This window comes from Rhineura floridana, chromosome 1, assembly GCF_030035675.1.
Source record: "Rhineura floridana isolate rRhiFlo1 chromosome 1, rRhiFlo1.hap2, whole genome shotgun sequence".
NCBI classification, from domain to species: Eukaryota; Metazoa; Chordata; class Lepidosauria; order Squamata; family Rhineuridae; genus Rhineura; species Rhineura floridana.
In genome coordinates, this window is record NC_084480.1 from 117,139,215 (window position 1) to 117,162,292 (window position 23,078).

The window sequence follows — 23,078 nt, forward strand, 5'->3', positions numbered from 1 at the left end:
TGGAGCAGAGTGATGTTATTCAGTATATACTACTATTCTATTTTTGTGTTGGTATTAGTCCCTCTGCTGTTTAATTTAAGCTATTAAACTAGGTTAGTTTATTTGTGTTGTTTTATACAATGTTTTATGAATTGAATTTTATTGATTTATATTGTTGTTTCTAATATGGTTGTTGAATTGTTACACTTATTGTTCATTTGATATGTTGTGAGCCACTTTCAGCAGAATTTTATGGAAAGTGGCCTACAGATATACAAATGGTGATGATACTGGAAACGTGTGAACCCAAAACATTCTGCTCGCAAGTTAATCCAATACAGTTTCCACTTTACACATCAATTATATAGGTTCTTGTCTACAAAAGCTCACAATATATTACAGCACAGTATTATACTCAGAGTGTAAGTTTCATTGCATGTAGTACGGCTTGCTCAAAAGTAAGAGTGCACTAGACTGCAACCATAGTTTAGTTGCTAAGTAGGATATAAGAGTTCATTTGATATTATTGTATTAAATACTGCAAAGACTCCTGTGTAACCTTTAAGACTGACTATGGATGAAATCTAATGCACTTTCCCTTGGGAGTAAGCAAGTTCTAATAAGAGATGTTTGTGTACACACACACTCTCTCTCTCTCTCCGGGGGGGGGAGGGGAAGTACCAAGATGTTATATGAAACAGACTATATGCAAAAGAACTGTCAGCAACTTAACACATTTATAGTATAATTCTATGCATGTTTACTCTGAAGTCCCAAGGAAGTGTGCATAGGACTGCAGCTTTGCAGCAAAATCCTAAGCATGTTTACTTGGAAACAAGTCCCAGACAGGAATAAATTGAAATGTTGGGTATTTCACAAGGATGATGTTTAATTTGCATAGTACGATATTCTTAGTATCAAAGAAACTATGTCATATCAAGTGGCAAATTATTTCTTTTTCTTGAAGAGAAAGAGAGCTGATTTTCCTGTAGCACCTGCAAAATTTATATTTTGACTTACCTAGTTCTCATAGCAAAACACAGTATTACAGTACATGCCATAGTCAAATCCACTGAAATTGCACCAACAGTCATTGTTCTCCATGGGCAGGGAACTGCACATACAGTTCAGTAAAGGCAGTGTTTAATTTTAAGAACACTTTCTAAAGGTTAATCAGAAGGATACATCTCAGGCTCATTCTGGGAGCTAGTACCAGGGTCAAGATGCTGCACATTTGCTTACTACTGGGGTCCAAATGCATGCATGGAGATCTGCATGGGTGACTTGGGATTGGAGCCATGGCAGATCACAAACCAACCCTTTGGCAAAGGGAATATTTTGAGAAAAGGAAACTAAATAGAAAATGTTATGCAATTAGTTCTGAACTTACTGTCTCTTAAGTCTTTTAAAAAAATCTGCATAGCTGTATTTTATTCAGACTAACACATCCTCTATCCTTCCTCCAGCCTGTTTACTCAGCTGGATGTCCAGAGGGTCCAATTTTCCTTCCAATTGCCCTTGCGCGCTAATATAATTGCTGCTCATATGGGTAATTGGTCAGCCTACAGCAGTGTTAGCATACATTTGTTCATCTGTACTACCTGGCATCTTCTCAAAATGAATTTTCAACCTCCAAATACTGTTGAATACATGAAAAGAAGAACAAGCCTTCAAATAATCTCTGTGGACATTATGCAGTAGGCAGACAAATGGGAATAGCAAACATATTCATAGAGAAATATTATTTTACATTCAAAGATACCAAAAGCAAATATATACATTAGTAGAGGTCAGTGTTATAGCTTGTTCACATGAAATAAATTTCCTAAATAGAATTCCTGGAACTTCTGTATATCACTTTTATGTGTGATGAGTACATTTGCTATTGTAATCTCTTAGTATATTGTCATTATGATGGCAGAGAGTACATGGAATGCAAGAGCATATAAAGTGCCTTGCTAGATCACACCAAAGGACTATCTAATCTAGTATTTAGACCCCAACAATAGTCACCCATATGCTCTTAGGAACAACATTTCTGTACAACATTCTTCTTCTATGAAGCAGTCATAGTTGAACTCTGGTACTGACAAAGAAAAACTGGAATGACAAATAACCTGTTACATTGTGATTATGTTTATTTCACCATTGTATTTTGCAAATGAAACCCACAACTATGTTTGCTGTATTTTTGTTTAAATCTTATATATAAAATAATTAGTGGCATGTTTGTTACAGATGTAACTCTTCAGGGAATCTATGATTAGAATTTAACTATTTCTTCAAGAGATTCATAAATTTGAACATATCACAGTTTAATCAGTTTAATCAGTTAAATACTATTATTTTTTTCACAGGCAACATATTGATTATAACAGGAAAAGTTAACATACAATTGTTATATTTACTTAAAAATAAGATTTCCAAAAACACAGTACATAATACCACTTAACAGAAGTAAAAAATAATTATCACTACAACAATTTTAAAGGAAAATTGGAATGTTACATGAACAAAAACAAATACAAAAATACTGTTTATAAAGAAGACACATATTACTTTGGGATATTATTATACAGTAATAGCACAGTATGATTCCCCTTATTTGGTAGTATTCTCACATTTACATTTCCCAGTAATATCACACATCATTCTCCAGTCACCTTTTATTAGTCAAATGCAAGTACTAGACATCTTCACAATGCCAAGGGTAAACATTTTTGGAGTTATTTGAAAGTAGTCTCGGTCCAAGAGATGTTTTTTAAAAAGCAATGGAGATGACACTCAGATTAAGTATGCTGTAAAATGCTGAATTTCTTGTTGCAAAATGTTATGTGTGCCACAACACAATATACTTTATTATGGCAGGCTGAAAATTATTGAGAAGATCTTATATGACTTTTAGTATAACAGAGAAGGAAAAGTCGCTTCAAGTATATTAAGAAAGTACTGTGTTTGTGTACCCCACCCCCAATTCCCAAACAAACATGCAGCTATCATAATGCCAAACCTCATATTTTCACATTACACACTGATAATGTATATATAGTTATACATGTATGACTCTATGGAAGTCAAGTGGGATTGTGGTAGACATAACAGGGGAATGATTTATATCTTATGTAGTAAGTTGTCAATGAAGGATACTCTGAGGCTGTTTTCCGCTCCAGTCTACATTTCAGTTAAGAGCAGTTATTGCTGAAGAACCCACTCCACAGATACTCTGTCATTTGTAGCAAGTTGCTACAATGTGCAATAGTTTATCGAGGTTAAGTGAGTAACCATGATAAAGCAGTGATCATAGAAGAAAACATATCATCTGAAAATAATTTTCACTCTAATGTGAAAATACACGTTACTTTTCTAGGCAGCAACATAGCAACTCTTGAGAAATCACGACTAATACATGTTTCTCATACTCACGGACACAGGGAAATAAAAGATATAAGCTTCCTGTATAGATCCAAAACATATTTACTACTTTTCCTCAGATATTATGGATTTGAATCTATAACCGCTCTCCCATAAACCAGACCCAAACCCTTGACATTGAGCTTTTCAAAGGTTTGTGCCTGGACCAGTTGTTTTAAATCCAGCAATTACTAATCCTATACACATTTCCTTTACAGAGTTGCTTTGTCCGGAAATCTTAACTACCAAATCTAAGCTTTCAGTTTGTCAGGTCAGAGAACACAGTTTTTGTCCCTTCTGTGATAGATATTAGCAACCTGAGGCAGACATTGACTAAAAGGGAGTACAACAAAATTTGTTGAAATCAAGTGTCTCATCATGCCCAGGGTTCCCCAATCTTAGGAAGAATGGTGTGTGCAATCATTATCTCTTGCTAACATATACTCCCTTTTATTTACCCTGTACAAAAGAATTGCAGCACTGTTAATTTCTCATTTTCAAAAAGCACATAAAGGTTTTGTTCAACAAATGTTAGGATTTGCAGAAACAGACAAAAAATTAGGATGGAACTGTTATGCTGCAGGCATTACCAGCCTGAAATCTATTATGCACCCAGCAAGAGCTAATCTAATTAAGTTCAAATAATACCTCCACTCAATTTTGAGACTGTTACAAATCGCAAATTCTGGGGGCTTTCCACAATTCCCAGCTTTTTCTCTCACCCGCAAATCTGGGGCTCTTATTTTGGTGCTTCACATTCAACATGAAGATTGGAAACTCGAAAATTTGCTCACTGTTTCAGACATTTTAATCCTAATGGTAAAACAGGAGTGGGGAAACTTTTAAGCCCAGCAGGCCAGATCTTTTTCTCCCCCCCCCGGGCTAATTTATTTTATTTATTTATTTTATTAAGCTTATATACCGCCCGACTAGCAACAGCTCTCTGGGCAGTGAACATTAAAAATACAATAAAAATAACACAATACAGTATATCACAATACAAAACTGTACAAAAAACTGTACAGTCTAAAATCAAAATATAATAATTTAGAATTAACAGGAATTAAAATGCCTCAGAGAAGAGAAAGGTTTTAACCTGGCGCCGAAAAGATGATAGTGTCGGCGCCAGGCGCACCTCCTTGGGAGGACCATTCCATAGTTCGGGGGCCACCACTGAAAAGGCCCTAGATCTTGTCACCACTCTCCGGGCTTCCCTATGAGTCGGAACCCGGAGGAGGGCCTTCGTAGTAGACCGTAGTGTACGGGCCAGTTCATATCGGGAGAGGCATTCTGACAGATATCATGGTCCCACGCCGTATAAGGCTTTATAGGTAAGTACCAACAGTTTGAATCTGGCCCGGAAGCATATTGGAAGCCAGTGCAAACGGGCTAGCACAGGTGTTATATGCTCAGACCGCTTAGTTCTTGTTAGCAGTCTGGCCGCTGCATTTTGCACTAGCTGTAGCTTCCGAATCGTCTTCAAAGGTAGCCCTACGTAAAGCGCATTGCAGTAGTCCAGACACGAGGTTACTATAGCATGTACCACTGATGTGAGGTCCTCCTTACTCAGATAGGGACGTAGCTGGGCTACCAACCGAAGTTGGTAGAACGCATTCCGGGCCACCGAGGCTACATGAGCCTCAAGTGTGAGGGAAGAGTCTAAGATGACTCCCAGACTACGCACCTGTTCCTTTAGGGGGAGTGTAACCCCATCCAGGACAGGGTATATATCCACCATCCGATCAGAGAAACCATCCACCAACAGCATCTCAGTCTTGTCAGGATTGAGTCTCAGTTTGTTAGTTCTCATCCAGTCCATTGTCGCAGCCAGGCAACGGTTCAGCACGTCGACTGCCTCACCTGAAGAAGATGTAAAGGAGAAGTAGAGCTGCGTGTGATCAGCATACTGATGACAACACACTCCAAAACTCCTGATGACCGCCCCCAGCGGCTTCATATAAATGTTAAAAAGCATGGGAGACAGAACCGAACCCTGCGGGACCCCACATTGGAGAACCCACGGTGTCGAGCAATGTTCCCCAAGCACTATCTTCTGGAGACGACCCGCTAAGTAGGAGCGGAACCACTGCCAAGCAATGCCTCCAACTCCCAACTCCGCAAGCCTCTCCAGAAGGATACCATGGTCGATGGTATCAAAAGCCGCTGAGAGGTCAAGGAGAATCAACAGAGTTACACTCCCTCTGTCTCTCTCCCGACATAGGTCATCAAACAGGGCGACCAAGGCAGTCTCAGTGCCAAAATCAGGCCTGAACCCCGATTGAAATGGATCTAGATAATCGGTTTCATCCAATAGCGCCTGGAGCTGGTCAGCAACCACACGTTCCAGGATCTTGCCCAGGAACGGAACATTGGCTACTGGTCTGTAGCTGCTGAAATCCTCTGGGTCCAAGGAAGGTTTTTTCAGGAGTGGTCTCACTGCTGCCTCTTTCAGACAGCCAGGGACCACTCCCTCTCGTAAAGAGGCATTAATCACTTCCTTGGCCCAGCCAACTGTTCCTTCCTTGCTAGTTTTAATTAGCCAAGAGGGGCAAGGATCCAGTACCGAAGTGGTCGCACGAACCTGTCCAAGCACCTTGTCCACGTCCTCGAACTGAACCAACTGAAACTCATCCAACAAAACATGACAAGACTGTGCTCCGGACACCTCAGTAGGATTAACTGCTATTAAATAGGAGTCTAAGTCCCGGCGAATGCATGAGATCTTATGCTGGAAGTGTTCAGCAAATTTATTACATCGAGCTACCGATGTATCTGCCGTATCTTGTAGGCCTGGATGGAGTAGGCCACAAACCACTTTAAAAAGCTCCCGTGGGCATGAGAGAGATGACTGAATAGAGGCGGCGAAATGTTGTTTTTTTGCCGCCCTCACCGCTCCTACATAGAGCTTAGTAGAAGCACGAACCAGCTCATAATTGCATTCGTCGGGAGTTCGTCTCCATCTCCGCTCAAGCCGCCTCCTGTCTTGTTTCATCGCTCTCAGCTCCGGAGTATACCAAGGAGCTGTATGAGCTCTACACAGGAGAGGGCGCGCAGGAGCGATCGTGTCAACAGCCCAGGTCATCTCTGTATTCCACAGATCGGCCAGGGCTTCGACAGGAGCGCCAGTCTTATCAGCCGGAAAAAACCCCAGAGCCTTTTGAAAACCTTCAGAATTCATTAGTCTCCGGGGGCAGACCAATTTAATAGGTCCCCCACCCTTGCAGAGGGAAAAGGCTACTGAAAGTCTAAACTTCAGCAAGCAATGATCTGTCCATGACAACGGGAGAGATGTAAAACTCCCCACATCCAGATCACTATCCCCATGTCCGGTAGCAAAGACCAGGTCAAGAGTATGCCCCGATGTATGTGTTGGGCCACTAACATATTGAGACAGCCCCATGGTTGTCATGGCAGCCATGAAGTCCTGAGCTGCCCCAGACAAAATAGCCTCAGCATGAATGTTGAGATCTCCCAGTACTAATAGTCTGGGGGATCTCAACAGTACCTCTGAGACCACTTCCGTCAGCTCAGTTAGGGAAGCCATTGGGCAGCAAGGTGGGCGGTACACCAAAAGGATTCCCAGTCTGTCCCTCTGGCCCAGCACAAGGTGCAAACACTCCAGACCAGTGATTGCATGGACATGGTGCTTGGTGAGTGAGATGGAACTCTTATAGACCACAGCAACCCCACCTCCCCGACCCTCAGATCTACCATGATGCTGAACCAGATACCCCGGTGGGCAGAGCTGGGAGAGACTAACTCCTCCCTGTTCGCCCACCCAGGTCTCGGTTATACATGCCAGATCGGCCACCTCATCTACAATCAAATCATGGACGAGGGAGGTTTTATTATGTACCGATCTGGCATTAAAGAGCAGCAACTGGAGATCTGAGAGTTGGCTGATAGGACAACCAACAACCCTGCGGGTATGAGAAGGACCAGAACGCGGCACAGCCACTACATGTCTGGGCCGCGTTCTCCTTACCTGGCACGTCCCTCTCATATCACCATACCTCCCTCTACCCGTCACTACGGCAATTGGGGCCCCCTCAGGTCTCCCCTCTTGATGATAAAATCTCTTCCCGAGGCACATGATAAACTATAAATACAAACAACTCATATACATAAAAATACACATTCACTCACAACATACACTCATATAACATCCATTCATCCACTTCAAACCCACACAGAAGACACAGTCCCGTATTCTGTGCGCCCAAACGCCAGCTCTAAGACCGTTCTTCTTCCCACGTATAACGCCACCTGGGGCCTGGTCCTGCAAAGTGCCCACGTGCAGAGCAGGAGCCCAAGAAGGAGAGAGCAGAGATGTTGGCCAAGCAGCAGCAGCAAAGCAGGCAGATGGCTCTCCCTCCCTGGGCGGTGATGGTCCTCTTCCCTTGCAGGCACTGGATCTCCCAAGCCCCCTCAGCCAGCCGGCTTATATATCCCCTCCAGAGAAGGGACAGGTGGAACAGTATCAGGCACAGCTGGCTGAGTACCTGGAGCCTGGTCCTGCAAGGTGCCCACGTGCAGAGCAGGAGCCCAAGAAGGAGAGAGCAGAGATGTTGGCCAAGCAGCAGCAGCAGCAAAGCAACATATGACACCATAATGATGCCTACTTGTCAAAGTTGGACCATGGGGGTGGGGAGAGATAGTGATCAAACAGGACTGAACTCCCCACACATCAGCTGATGAGAAGGGGTTTCAATTCTGCTTTCTGCAGAGATTGGCTATACAAGCAGCTATTCCAGCCACACCTCTCCCTGATATCACATATAACTGTGGGGTAGGTAGTCGGGGTTGGGGAAAAACAGCCTGGTGGCACAACTTTGGCCTGCGGGCCAGAGGTTCCCCAGACCTGTAGTAAGGTAATACCTTACTGTAACTTAGATTATTTTAAATAACACACATAACTACTTGCAATGTTGGTATTATCACCTGAGTGGTACCTTACTCAAAATACAAATTGCAGCTTGATCCCCTGCGTACTTACTGGAAAGTGAGTGCCCCTAAAGTCAATGGGACTTACTCATAATTAGATAAGTGTGCATAGGATCTCAGCCTTAATAGGATTAATTACAAGCTTAAAGACTGTATCCTATACCTAGAGGATAAGGCTATCAGGGACTACTAGTCATGATGGCTATGCTCTGCCTACTTGGTCGAAGGCAGTGTGCTTTTGAAAACCAGTTGCTGGGAATCACAGGAGATGAGAGTCCTCTTCACTCAGATCCTGCTTGTGGGCTTCCCATAGGTATCTGGTTAGCCACTGAGAACAGGATGCTGGACTAGGTGGACCATTGTCTTAATCCAGCAGGCTCTTATGTTCTCACATGCTTACTTAGGAATAAGCCCCACCTACCTCAGTGGGACTTACTTCTGAACAGACATTTATTATTTATTTATTATTTAATTTGTATCCCGCCCTTCCTCCCAGCAGGAGCCCAGGGCGGCAAACAAAGCGCTAAAAACACTTTAAAACATCATAAAAACAGATCTTAAAATACATTAAAACAAAAGTGTTAAAAACATTTTAAAAAAACTTTTAAAAAAGGGTTAAAAACATTATTAAATAAACATATTAAACAATTCTAACACAGATGCAGACTAGGATAGGTCTCAACCTAAAAGGCTTGTTGAAAGAGGAAAGTCTTCAAAAGGCGCAGAAAAGATAGCAGAGATGGCGCCTGCCTAATATTTAAGGGGAGGGAATTCCACAGGGTAGGTGCCGCCACACTAAAGGTCTGTTTCCTATATTGTGCAGAACGAACCTCCTGATAAGATGGTATCTGCAGGAGGCCCTCACCTGCAGAGCGCAGTGATAGACAGGGTACATAAGGGGTAAGACATGTACAGGATTGCACAGAAAATAGCTTCTGAGCCCAAGTTTCAGCTCAAATGGCCAAATTCCCACCGGTTTTAATGATGCTGAACTTCACCCAAAATATTTAGCTTTTATTCTACCAGTGATTTTCTCATTAGAGAGGCTTTGTATTATTCCTAGTATGGATTATGAAGTTTTAACTATTTTCCTCCTGATCAACGAAGACACATTGAAAAGCATATCTAGAATACATAGCTGATACTGAGCTGTAACTTTATAAAATTTTAACGTTAATCATATATTGATACTAAGCTTGCTGCATTCCATTCATATCTCATTGTCTTAGGTGCAACAGTGAATTTTTAAAATCAATTTCACTTCTAATTGTTATATTTTATCAGCTTATGAAATTTTTAAATCACTGGAAAACAAAAATATTTTAATGTTGCATTTTTTCATTACCAAATACTTCAAAACCTAATTTTTATATTTGTTTCATTAAGCATGCTTTGATCACCTGTATAGCATCTCTGTATGTAAACATTTGTTGATTCCCAGCAACTGAAATTAATATTGCTAATATTAGAATAGGTCTGATTTAATATATTAAAAATACCTATTTTGCAGTGGAATTGCACAATATATTTTTGTATATTACAGAAGAAACAAAGTGTTCCTGGTTTATTCCAGACCATTTGGTTGGCTTTGGAGCATGTAAGGAATTTACACTATCAACAGCATTATCAATTGTACTATCAAATACAGTTTGCATCATTTTTAGGCATATCACAATCCAAGTTTCTTCTGCCATTTTAATATTTTTCTAAACTTGCTTGCCACTAAGGTTTGCTGAGATACCCTGTGAGTTGACTGGATCAATTTTGATTTTTAAAAAATGTACACAGCACTCTTATTGGGCAAGAACACTGAACACAATGGGACTCAACACCAATTCCAAGTTTGGGGGGCCACGATAAAGTGCCCTCTGGTATGCCTCCTCCTCCTCCATTAGAGGGTCTTAATGAGTTTAATGGGGGTGGCAATGACAGAAGCAGTGTTCTAAGCAGTGTCTAGCTGCCATTAATTTTTTTCATAATGCTCCAGAGCACTGGCATGGGGAAAAATGTTTAAAGGGGGGCCAAAGGAAGGTGTCAGCTGTGGGCCCTTCTAAGCTGTTCAAGGATGGTGGATGCTAACACCGATGGGGCTTACTTGCATGTAAAAGTGCATAGGATTGGCCTGTGTGTCTCACAAATCCATCACTCATATTTGGATTGGAACTATCTTTCAAATCCAGTGATCTAATGTAGCTTCGAATAATGTTAAGATTTGGCTATCTAACAACTCAACCCAAGCTGCACAGGATCCAACACAAGAGCCTTAGGACAAGTGAGAGAAGAATGCTCAAATCCTAGAAACAGGACATGTCCTAGCCTATGGAGGCTATGCAAAACTGCATCAGCCACATTTCCAGGGGAATAAAAGTTATAGTGAGTTCTGGGCTCTGCCTGCCTTTCCTAGGCATTGCATTATGAATCTGTGGCAGTGGCACAAGTAGTGCTACAGCAGCCTACACATTTATCCTTGGATTACCTCAAGATTTTTAAAAAGTATACTCTGAAATCTAACGAAGCTTACAAGGTATAGAACTGTAAATCTGTTTATCATTTTACATTGATATGACAAAGCCAGTTTTAAGACGGCTGTGTGTGTTGTAGTATAAAGCTCCCAAGCAGATAAAAACAAATGCCTAATTCTTTGGAAAAAGTCAAGTTGTGAATTCTTAACTTTACTAGCCAGATGCTCATTAAATGAAAGGAATGTGTATGGAAACATGGCCATAAAGCTAGACTACACCTTCCAGCATAGAGCTCTCATCGCTAAGCTCAGAGCATTACATCTTTTTCAAGACTGGGATGCTATTTCTAGTTGCGAATATGTTCCATGGCACTGATTATATTTATAAGAAATATTATAAGGGTTTTTCCCCCTTCTAAGTTAAGGCCAGAGCCATTTCTGCATACATCTGCTTCATTTTACAATCCCAGTTATAGTGCTTTCCTCTTAATTTTATAAATTAGATTAGAAAATGTAAAAAAAAAAAAAGGTAGGACATTTTCACCTCAGATCTCTTAAGAATTAAGGGAGAATCTGCTTGCAATTAGTCACACTGATGTGGTGAGATCAACACAGGGTTACAATGGGATTGTCCAGCACCTGTGAAATGTGTGCAGAAAGCATGATGTGGAGGGTGCATGTGCAGTGAACTACACAGAAATCTGATTAATGTACAGAACACTGTGAGCCCTACCCAATGCCTTGGCTAACTTACAGGCTGTCCACAGCGCACAGACGGGACTGCACACCTCTAGACCTGACTGTGGTCCACATGGGAAGACTGAAGTGCCTGGTTTCCACCAATAAGTGAGGTTTGTAGTCTTTGTTCTCTTACTTCGGGCTGAGGGTGATGGAAGGGAATGGATATGCCATTCTTACCCAAGCTAGCCTTACTATTCCTTCATCACTATACAGCCGTCAATAACGGAACCAGGCCTCCCTGAGTCTCTTCAATTAATAATTAGCCCTGACATCCTAGCAAAACTCCCTTCAAGCAATAGTGGGCTCTGCCAAGCATGCAAAGGGGAGGATCATGGCCACTGTTTGTTATGGAAAATAAAGGACTCGCATCAAGTTTTTGACATAATTTAGATTTGGACAATGGAAATTCTAATGCACATGGATACTGGCAGCTATAGAGTATTGAGTCAGAGCACTGCTGAAATATTCAATATGTAAGCTAGAGAATAGAAGATTTAAAACCGCAGAACACATAATCATGAAAGCAATTTGGTAATTACCCCAAAACTATTGTGATGGAGTGATAGACAAAAGTTGTTGAAATGTTTTCTAATTAAATAAATAAACTTTGCCTAAATTCTAGGCCTTAAAATATGTATACCCCATATCATTAATTATTTTAGGTGCCAAATACCAGACATTTCCCAAAACTACCCAATTCACAATGACTAATGTTTAGCATTTCATGAACATTATGCCCTTTTAAACTACCTCAATTCAGCCATAAAAAAATCAAGAGATTATAAACAAACAGCACAGATGCAAATTAGGGCACAAAACTAAGCAGCTGCTGTTGTCATATTAAAACACATTTAGTTCCAACTAATTTCTCAATTTATTATCCTAATGTTATATTTCAGATCCACCAGGAGAAGCATTTCCTAGGATATAAATCTGGAGTTTACTGATTATGGGGAGAATCCACAGGACTATCTATCAATGTGAAAGGAAGGTAATATTGTAGAGCAGTTATTTTCCCCACTTCCTGTAAACTGATCATCTCAACGCATTTTAATATGGGATGAAGATGGACACTTAATATTTGAAGTACAGGTATTTTTAAAAGCTGTAACATTTTAATGAACATTTACCACTTTGACTAAGAATGTTTAACAGTTCTGTTAGGATATCATAGCGTCAGGATATCATGTCTGGATAAAGTACAAGAATATCAGAATGAGTTTATTTCCCCCTGGATACACAGCGACTGATTTTCCAAGTCAAGTAATACAGACGTGTTACACCATTTTGGCAAAAATATCAATACTCAAGTATGAAAAAGTAGTACATAAAAATTCCTAATCTTGTTTTCTGAAGTTAGAACACTGTTTTTATTCGAGGGTGGAGTATCAATGTCATTACACAACTCAACCAAGAGAGGGCACTTTGAGAACAAAAGAACGAAAGACCTCTGAACCTCAAATAGCATGTGGAAACTTTTAGAATGACTGAGCTTGTTGGTGTAATGCATTCAAAATCACATTTAGACTTTGCAAAGGGCATGCATTCATAGCATTTGCTCACCCCACCTTAGGCAACAGGATGCAACAGATAATTAAGAGCAAGCAGTAACGGTATGATACATGTTTTGCGTGAAGTGCTATCCTGAATTTGATTTCAAAATAAATATTACTAATGAACATAACAGCATAGAACAGCTGTTCCAACTTATTTTAAAGTGTGTTAAAATGGAGTTACAGGAGCCACTTTACAATCTTAGAAAAAAGGAAATCAAGAACTGTGTTCCTTAAAAGGAAAATGCATACCCTGATTTAGTCCCAAAATCTGAATAGCTTTTGTGACTTTGGGAAGACTACCACCTCATCTCTTTCTTAATCAAATTGCCTGGAAGAAATTGTTTATTTAAGGTTTCCTAAAAGCCTAGCAATGCTGTACCAAGCACAACCTCAAAATGAAAATAGCAGAGCAGTATTTCAAAATGTGAAGTCTTCATCATTTTTATGGTGATGCAGATAGAATTGCCAAATTATCCAGTGCTTAAAAGAGGCTGGAAGATTTGTAAAGAAGTCTGAGCAAAGTACTGACTGTTGCTTCACTTGCACTATAACAGCATGCTCTTATTGCAGAGCTTGGAAGTAACTAGTTACAAGTAACAAATTACTTGTAATTCATTACTTTTTTGAGTAACGAGTGGGTAATTCCTTTACATTTTGATTGTAACAGAACTAGGAGTAATTTTACTACTTTTGTGGAGTAATTGTAACGTTTCCAGAATTACTTTTGGGCATTACTTGTGGGGAGGTTCAGGGGAAGTCTTCTACTCCTCTGATTTGTGGATGAAAATCATGTGCCTCAAACTGGGCTTCTGTGCAGTGTTGCTCATTCCTCATGCTCTGTGGATGGGTAGGAGGCGACAAGGGAGGAAGAGGAGATGGGGTGGAGTGGAGAAAACAATTATTTTAAAAAACAGATAGTGGTGGTGAAGAATAGAGTGGAGGGGAAAAGAATCCGGAGGTCAAGAACATGGATAAAGGAGATCACTTCCCAGGAGGATCACTCCGCCTGTGCTGCCTCTGGGAAGGGCTCCCGTCTTGGTGGAAACTTTTTCAGTTTTAAAAACAGTCAGAAGGGCTTTTTGACTGGGGAAAATTTCTTCTGGATAAGGAAGAAACGTAGAGATTTTCTACAGAGATTTGTTGTGTTTGTTGGAGGCTGGAATTCTGTGAAAGAAGGTCTTCCAGCAGCTTGGACAGAGCTAGGATTTCCAACCAGCTCAACTGATTAAGTGAGCCATTTTTTTCTTCTTCAAAGAAAAACGGATTAACAGGCAAGCATTCTCCTGTCTTTTCTCATTATTTTGTTATCAATACAGCTAAAGAGATTTGTCAAAGAACCAGCAATTAAGAAACCCTGGGTGAGTCATAGCTTTCTCTTTTATTCATGGAGCTAAGGGGAAGAAAATAGAAATAGTTTATCTTTATTTTTATTGCAAAAACCTGGCATGGAATTCAGCATTATAAAGATTACAAACGGCTGAGGGGTTTCTAATTTAAAGAGAATTTTTTTTATATTTATAAGACTTTTGAGTAATATATGTCTGGGACTATTTTTCCAGTTTACTTTTTTTTTTTTTGATGAATCTGCTCATTCTTCCTGCTACTAATTATTTGGATGCTGTGAATTAAAGTTGTTTTGGCACTTTTGGACATACAAGAGATAAGGCAGTTTGTCTTGTCTAGAGGGTGACGTCAGCTGGCTTGAAAGATTAACTCCTTTGTAACTGGATAAAGAAATAAACTGTTCTTTGCTTGGGACACTGGAAATTGAAGGGATTGTGTTTTTTTTGGTTTTAAGAATGACAATCAAGAAGGTGGTTGAGATCATGGATGTACAAGAAGGGACTTTCTCTTTAGATATGTTTCAGAAAATAATGAATGAGATTAAGCTAACAAAACAAGAACTCAGACATAACAGACAAGTGATGATAAGTGAATTTGGTGAAATGAGACAGGAGCTGAAAGAAATTCAGGATTCTATGAGAAAGGAGAACAAAGATAGATTTGGAAAATTAAAAAAGGATGAAAGAAAAATTAAAGGGAAGGTTCAAGCCCTGGAGATTGGATTAAATATGGTCTTGGAAAAAGATTTGGATTTCCTGGCTGTGATGGATCCTGGAGACAAATATTACTGTTTGGAATTCAGTGCTGTCCCTGAAGGAATTGGTGAAGAGATTGGCGATAAAGATATCATCGGTTCGAAAAAATTCATGGACTGGAAGGATTTGATGGAACTTGAAATGGAGAAAGTTTACAGAATTAATTCCTGTTTTGTGACAACGAAAAACCCTTCAAGAGATGTGCTAGTGCATTCTGTAAAAAAGAGGAACAGAGATGCGGTTCTGCAACAATACTTCAGTGATACGTTCAGAAATGATGGCAAGAAAATATTTGTGATGAAGGAAATCCCTATCAGACTCTTATTATATGACTATGACAGCAAGATTATTGGGTGCGTAAAGATGGAAGATGGAAGATGGAATCAACACAGATAAAGGAAGAAGAGCGATTTGAAATTACTGGATTTAATAGACTTGAAGAGTTGGATTAATTGACATGTCTATCTAGAAAAAAAATTGATGGACATATATCTCAAGGATTGGAAACTTCTCTTTGACTTTTTGTAGAAGAATAAAATGATATGATGTTAATGAGATTTGATACCAACTAAGATAACTGCTGGAGGAAGGTGATTTTATAATTTATCAAGAGACAGGTTTGTTATATATTATAGACCTATAGCTGAACTACGACAAATCGGAAGTCAATAGTTTTTTTTCCGTTTTTTTTCTTTTTGTTGTATTAGTTTTAATTTGTGTTTTTCTTTCTGTATTGTCTTGATTTTGAAAATTTGAATAAAAATTAATTGAAAAAAAAAAGAACATGGATAAAGGAGGAGAAGGAGGCAGCAGCAGAATGGAGATAAAGAACTGTGCAGGTGAAAGATGACAGCGCACGCGCGTGCGTGCATGCATGCGTGCGTGTGTGTGTGTGTGTGTGAGAGAGAGGACTGTGTTTGCACTTGGCACACAAAGTGGCCTCCCCCACCCTCTCTGGCTACTGTGTGGCATTTGCAGTATTTTAACTTTTTTGCATCTCAGGGGAAAATGTTTGCTTGAGTGAGTGTCCCTTAGTTGGTGGCAGGGCAGGGTCTGGGAGGTGGTTAAGTGAGAGAGATTATGCTGGCTGGCTGAGTGGGGGGGTTGCACTTGGTTTGACGTGCAAAGATCTGAGTAGTGGCCTCAGTCTCCCTCCCCACCACACTTACCAGCGGAGAGACCACCATTGCTATCATAAGGATAAAAAGAATTATTCTACTACCTCTGTATGTGTGTGTTTATTTTTAATGTTGTTTTAAGCTACTTAGATGTGCAGCAGCCAAGGCCAGCACCTTGTAGGCATTTTTTTAAAGTAACTGAAATGTAATTGTAGTGTAATTGTAATTGTACTTTGGAAGAAAAGTAAAGTAATCAGTTACTTTCAGAGCAGTTGTAATTGTAACGGCAATTACTACTTTTTGGGCCATGTAACTGTAACTGTAATTTATTACTTTTTTAAAGTAATCTTCCAAGCTCTGTCTTATTGTTTGGGAACTATTTGCTAATAACCACAATTTAAAGCTTTCATCATCACGTTAAATCTCTATCAGATACAGTTCATGATATCTAGTTCTATTTTTGTATGACTGATCTGCATTTGGGCCAGATTTGAACATAAGTGCTTTGCCCAGGGAAAGATTATCTGTGTAGTGTTCCACACAGTTGGTTTTGTATATAAAAAGTGTTCACCTGTGCAAGCAGATTTTGCATGGCAACAATCTGCAGTCTACATGGTGAAAATGGAAATGGACTGCCTTCAAGTCGATTCCGACTTATGGTGACCGTATGAACAGGGTTTTCATGGTAAGCAGTATTCAGAGGTGGTTTACCATTGCCTTCCTCTGAAGCTGAGAGGCAGTGACTGGTCCAAGGTCACCCAGTGAGCTTCATGGCTGTGTGGGGATTCAAACCCTGGTCTCCTGGGTCGTAGTCCAACACTCTAACCACTACTGGTGTGCAAATACTACATGGGGTTAAAGTGCCACAAAGAGTAAGCACCCATGTCAGATATTAAATTTAGCAAGTGGCACATTCCAAAGAATCAGCTGGTTTTGCTTCACCTGCCAATACCACCCACCCTCAGTACCTTCTTGACTCAATGTTAGATATGTCAGGACATGCAGCTCTTGTCCGCAAAAAGAAGTCATAAAAGGAGGGGTTGAAGGGAGCCTGCACTTCCTGACTGATTTGACACAACATTTGAGCAAGGTGACAACACTGGAAAGTGAATGGCTATGATAAGGTCAGGAGAAAGAAAAGCACTAGCACAGCAATGCAGACATTGCTTCCTTATCAGCAGTAAGACTGGGATTAATCTACAATGTCCTTGCATAAGCATTGTGATAGTACCCCTTTACTTAGGGAACTGCTGTTTTCACAGAGTATCTCACAGAACTGGCTCCCTGAATCAGCCTTTTTAATAGGAAGCATCCCTTTAAGAGGGAGGTATCTTGCTAAAAATCTGGAAGAATTCCTCCATATACTGATTAGGAATTGACATAAATCTGAAATCAAAATTGTTACGGATCTATGACTCAGATTACTATTTGATCAGATCTAATCTTGCTATATAGCTATGCTTCCTTCATCTCACTTTTAATAATCTACTGAATTTAATAAATTAGTACACAATAACTAATGTTTATCTTTAACATTCATATTTACTGTATAAATACTTTAAAAAATATCTCCCACATATATTACCCAACCTATGAACACCTGAAATTTAAATTCTAAATATTTCTAGCAGTGACTATACAAAACAAGCATTTTTAGCGACAACACAGTATTTTATCTTATATCACTATATTATACTGATTAGTAAAACCAATAGGTATGATCCCACCAAAATTAAGCAGCGCAGTCTTACACATGGCTACTTAGAGGTACATACCACTGAGTTCAATGAGACTTACTCCCAGGTAAATGTGTTGAGGATTGCAGCCAAAGCCCACAAAAACATATGTCACAATAGATTTGTTAGTCTTTAAAGTGCTATAAGACTTTTTGTTGGTTTCGCTGCAACAGACTAGCAGGGCTACCACCCTGGAAGCTGTTGGGCAGGTGACTCGACCACCCCTGCAAAATCATTAGGAAGTCCTCTTAATACTTCTTTGGCTAGATCATGGCCTGATTTTTTAAAAATACACATCTACCTCACAGGACTAATTATTGCATTTACAAAAAAGAGGAAAGGAACTATTTTCCCTTTTAGACTAACAGGAGGCTGAGTTCTTCTGTTTTGTTTTTACACAAGAACAATAAACGTTTTTAAATATAAAACTGAGGACATAAGACACAAAATTGCCCTTGCTTTAAAAAACCCAGTGTTAAAATGCCACCCTTTTCTAGTACTGCTCAATTAATAACGTGCATCATAAATAAAAGAAGGCATTGTGGATGTTAAGCAAGATAAGCAAGAAAAGGGTCTCTCCACATTATCCAGTAAGTATTGATAAAAAAGAATATAAAATTCAAGGCAGACTAGGCAGAAAAGACACTTTTCAAATCTATTCATCTATTGGATATTATCCAATATTTAAAAAAATGCAGTATTTGTACATCAATTGTGTTTGTTATTAACCTCAAATATTAAAGTAATTCCTCTGGAAAGCTAATTTTAAAGCAAGTACACTTTAAAGGTAAACAGAAAAATGTGCATTAATCCCAAAACGGAATCAAGATCATTATTATTAAAATAAAACCTGGGGCACATAGTGACGTCTAAGATTGGTGGGTAGATTTTAATTGACTTGAGGACTGTCATAGTTCTATTATCACAAAACGTGCAATGCACTTCCAGCATGGACGACCCATCTGTGCCTACCATCCATCTGTTTAGACGTGATTGGCAAAGTGGTAGGGAACTCGCAGTGGTCGCCTTTGCCTGAAAGGAATAAACCACAGGATCTTCCAGCGAGTGCCAAAAACTTCTGAGAAGGTCTGCTGCCATGGCTTTCGAGGTCTCGATCTACAGACGACAGCATTATTAGTGAAAGACAGCACTCCCATGGTGCACTTCAGTCAACTAGAACAATACAGGTTGGCTGGGGATCCATTACGTGACTGATGAATTGCATCCCAGCCACCACAAACGCAGCTTTCCTTTCACTATGCATGCAGATGAGACTTAACTATGAGAAGCACGAACTGCATCTGTATCAACTGAACACAGACTTAACGCTAAGATGATCCTCATGGTCAACACAGCATTTGCCAAGAAAACAGAGCAAAAACTCTTTCTGGCCTGTGCTTTGAAAAGAGAGCTTTCATGGCTTTCGAAAAGAAAGAATCTAAAGTTATTTTTCATTAAAGGGCCACGTGAATCACTGTAAAGTAAGGCATGCAAAGCTTTCAGGAGTGCTTTCAGTGTTTCTCACATGCACAACTTTTAACTGTATACCCTCGCTTCCACCCAATTAAGGCTGCAGCAAATTTAAACAGAGATACTTACATGTCTTTGCAACAGTTTGCCAGTTTTTCTATGCTTGTTGTGTCCTGTTATGGAGGAAAATACATTCTTAAATATTCCCTCGTGCAATGAAGATACAAAAGCAGCACATATGGAAGAGAATGTATGAACAATGTTCTAATTGCATTAGAGATATTTAACAAACATGTCTATGTTATAGGACATATATGAATAACACTTTAAAATGCAACCAATGGTAACACAGATTTTCCACAACAAAGGCCACAATCCTTAAGAGGTTTTGAAAGTTTTTACTGTAGTCAGTCATCCAGCAGAAATTAGCAAATTGCTTTTCCATTTAAACATGGCTTCCCTGCTTAGGTGGGTGACTAGAAGCAAGAAAAACAAAACAAAACAAAACAAAAAATTCTGCTGCACTTGTGCTTCTCCCCTGCTTTGGCTGTCTAGGATTGTGGCCAAAATGAACTGTATCACTTACTTAATAGAGTGGTACTAAGAAGTATAAAAATACATTAGAGCAGGGGCAGGCAAAAGTTGAATTAAGATCTACTGGTAGGTCTCTGGGTGATTTGCAGTAGATCAGCAAGGATTTCTGACTCTCAATTGTTGAACAGCAATAACAAAATTACTTTTTTCAAAGCCAAACTGATATGCTCCCATCTTGTTAATGCAGAACTTTTTAAATTTTAAAATTCTGGAATAATCAATACTCCATATTCTGATAATAACTTTCATTCACCTCACCTGAACTGGGACAATCAATAGCCTATTTGACATTCTGAACACCATGGACAGACTGAAGGAATGGGAATGGGAGAAAAGAAACCATTGCTCTTTGAAAGTAAAACAGTAGAATAGCTGAATGCACAGAAGCAAGATTGTCTCCCACCCACCTGCAAAGCACTGCTGCCAAGCAGATGGGTAAATCTGAAATCTGCTTTCAGTAGGAAGTGAACTAATTTACCTTATGTGAAAAAAGAAATTCAGAGCAACCAAAGTAATTTAGGAGACAAACTCATGAAAGTGGAACAGATGTAGCAGTTCAATTTTTTTTTTGAACCGCAACTGAAAGTCAAGCCAATAATTTGAAAGTAAAAGTATTAAAATCTCATTCCTAAAACATTAGTCCCACCCCCTCATGTGAAATGTGCCCTTCACTCATTTGTGCCTCTTCACAAATGATGGACAGCAGACCTTAATAGCTTCCTTATAAGGTCCCTTTACCAATATGAATGTAAATGTACTGACTTCAAGTCGATTCCGACTTATGGCGACCCTCTGAATAGTGTTTTCATGAGGCTGAGAGGCAGTGACTGGCCCAAGGTCACCCAATGAGCTTCATGGCTATGTGGGGATTCCAACTCTGGTCTCCCAGGTTGTAGTCCAACACCTTAACCACTACACCACACTGGCTGTCTACCAATATGAAGGTCCCAATTATTTGGGACTCTCAGATGCTGAAAGGAATGTTACTCTCTAAAGTCTAGGATCGTTGAGGAAAAAATTGTAATAGCAATACAGGAGTTGTATAAAGTTAGATTTGCAAACAGGCTAAATTATAGCAAGGCCAAGATTTTGCCACTCATATTTTGGCCATGTGTGACTGTTCAAGAAAACAAAATTTAAGCAGCGAGTGCAGAAATGTGTCAGTTTTGTTTTAATTTTTGTAGCTGTCATTTATATGGCATGTAAAACGTCCAACTGTACTAAACTTGCTACCATCTCTTGCCCTTTATTTTCATCATGAATTTCATGAACAGTCAAAGATGCTCTGTTGACAATACACTCTATGGGCAGCGTTCATTTATCATGTTTAGCACAAGTCACAGCAAACCTTGGGAGCATGTCCTCCCCCTTCCTCCCCCAGAGCAGCTGGAAAGAGAACTTCAGAAGCTTTAATTTTTGGTTTCCCTTAAACACAGCTCATTGTTTCATCCAAAGTAGAGATCATAGTTTACACTAACTGTGGTAAGTTTTTAAAAGTCAGCTTCAGAATACACAGTTTAATGTTAAACCACAATCCTTGGATCAGATAAAACAGTAAGTCAGTTTCAAGGGAAACAGCAAGTAGAAGCTTCCAATGTCATCTTCAGGCTTCCAATCAGGTATGGAGATATTGAAATTTTCCTGCAACAGTAATATATATTTTCAATATTTATGCTTTGCAATATATATGTACATGCAGACTGAATCTAAGAAAATATATGGATAAAAATTTTGGGTAACAACATTTTAAAACCTCAGTATCCACATTATCTAAGGTTGGGATCCTAACAGCTGCATATAGATTGCCAGCTGCACACTGAGGCTTTTCCTCTTACCCTTCACACGTCAGCTCCTCACTCTGCCTCCCCAAAGCTGCTCTTGATGGATGAGAGAACTTCTAGAGTGAGCATGCAATTCAGCATGAAGGGGCACAGCAAGCATAAGGCTAGGGGAACCAGTGACCCCTAAGGCACGCACAGAAATGGCTTCTGCTTATGCCCAGGATGTTCAACTGCACTGCCAAAAATATTAGTTTTCCCAGTGTGCACTATCTAATATTTTGAAGCAACACTACATAAATACATGTTAAAGATAGGGCATGAAGTTAATTCAGGTAAATGGAAAAAATAAATGGTAAATGTAGGCAAAAATAAAAGATGCTAAATAAATGTCTAGATGCTTAGCTCTACTGTTTTTATAAGAAGGTACAGAGAGCCAGTGTGGTGTAGTGGTTAAGGTGTTGGATTATGACCAGGGAGACCAGGGTTCGAATCCCCACACAGCCATGAAGCTCACTGGGTGACCTTGGGCTATCTCTCAGCCTCAAAGAGAGGCAATGGTAAACCCCCTCTGAATACCGCTTACCATGAAAACCCTATTCATAGGGTCGCCATAAGTCAGAATCGACTTGAAGGCAGTCCATTTCCATTTACAGATGGGCAAAGCCTATATTACACATATCTCCCAGATATCCAGCAGCCCAGCAGCCCTTAACACAGTATTGATTGATTCAATACTGGCTCAGAAGGAAATGTTTCACTTTCTGAATTGCCAATATTTCCTGTGGTGTTTAAGCTTTCTCTAGTAGTCTTGAATCTAAATACTGACCCAGAATTACCCTGCTTAGCTCAGTACTTTTCAGGAGATCCCAGCTGGAGATGGGCGCAAGGGAATGCTTGTTTTTTCCCTTAATAAGGACACTTTCTGGTTGATCAGATGAGTTGCTTTTTGTCTTGATGAGGTTAATGTCAATGGTACTTGGTCAGTAGATAAATTCTTAAACATTAATAGTAGATCTTTAAAGCTTGTTAAATAGAATGTTGGTTTTGATACTGTATGCTATATATTTTCCATTGGTCTTTCTCTCTGCTTGACATGGGCTGTCTAATATGTCCTGATTGAGCTTGAAGTGGCATGGCTGAAAGACATCTTCAATAATGAGAAAAATGTGTGGTACAGTATTGAATCTG

At 39.7% G+C, this 23,078-nt stretch overlaps 1 protein-coding gene across 17 annotated transcripts in view; it reads right to left on the reverse strand.

The window, feature by feature from the left end:
- Positions 1–23,078, reverse strand: part of ZDHHC21 (zinc finger DHHC-type palmitoyltransferase 21) — an 81,147-nt gene that overhangs the window by 9,849 nt on the left and 48,220 nt on the right. For 15 of the 17 annotated variants that reach the window (XR_009763122.1, XR_009763167.1, XR_009763147.1 and 12 more), the window contains 2 exons: positions 19,645–19,688; positions 19,018–19,161 (listed from right to left, as the gene is read on the reverse strand). Coding sequence is in view for 2 of the 17 variants with exons in the window: in XM_061630124.1 (XP_061486108.1) it covers positions 19,029–19,161; positions 19,645–19,688 (177 nt within the window). In the remaining 15 variants the exon portion in view is untranslated. Of the gene's footprint in view, positions 1–18,883; positions 19,162–19,644; positions 19,689–23,078 lie in introns of those variants that run through there. The other 2 variants (XM_061630124.1, XM_061630125.1) reach the window with 2 other exon arrangements.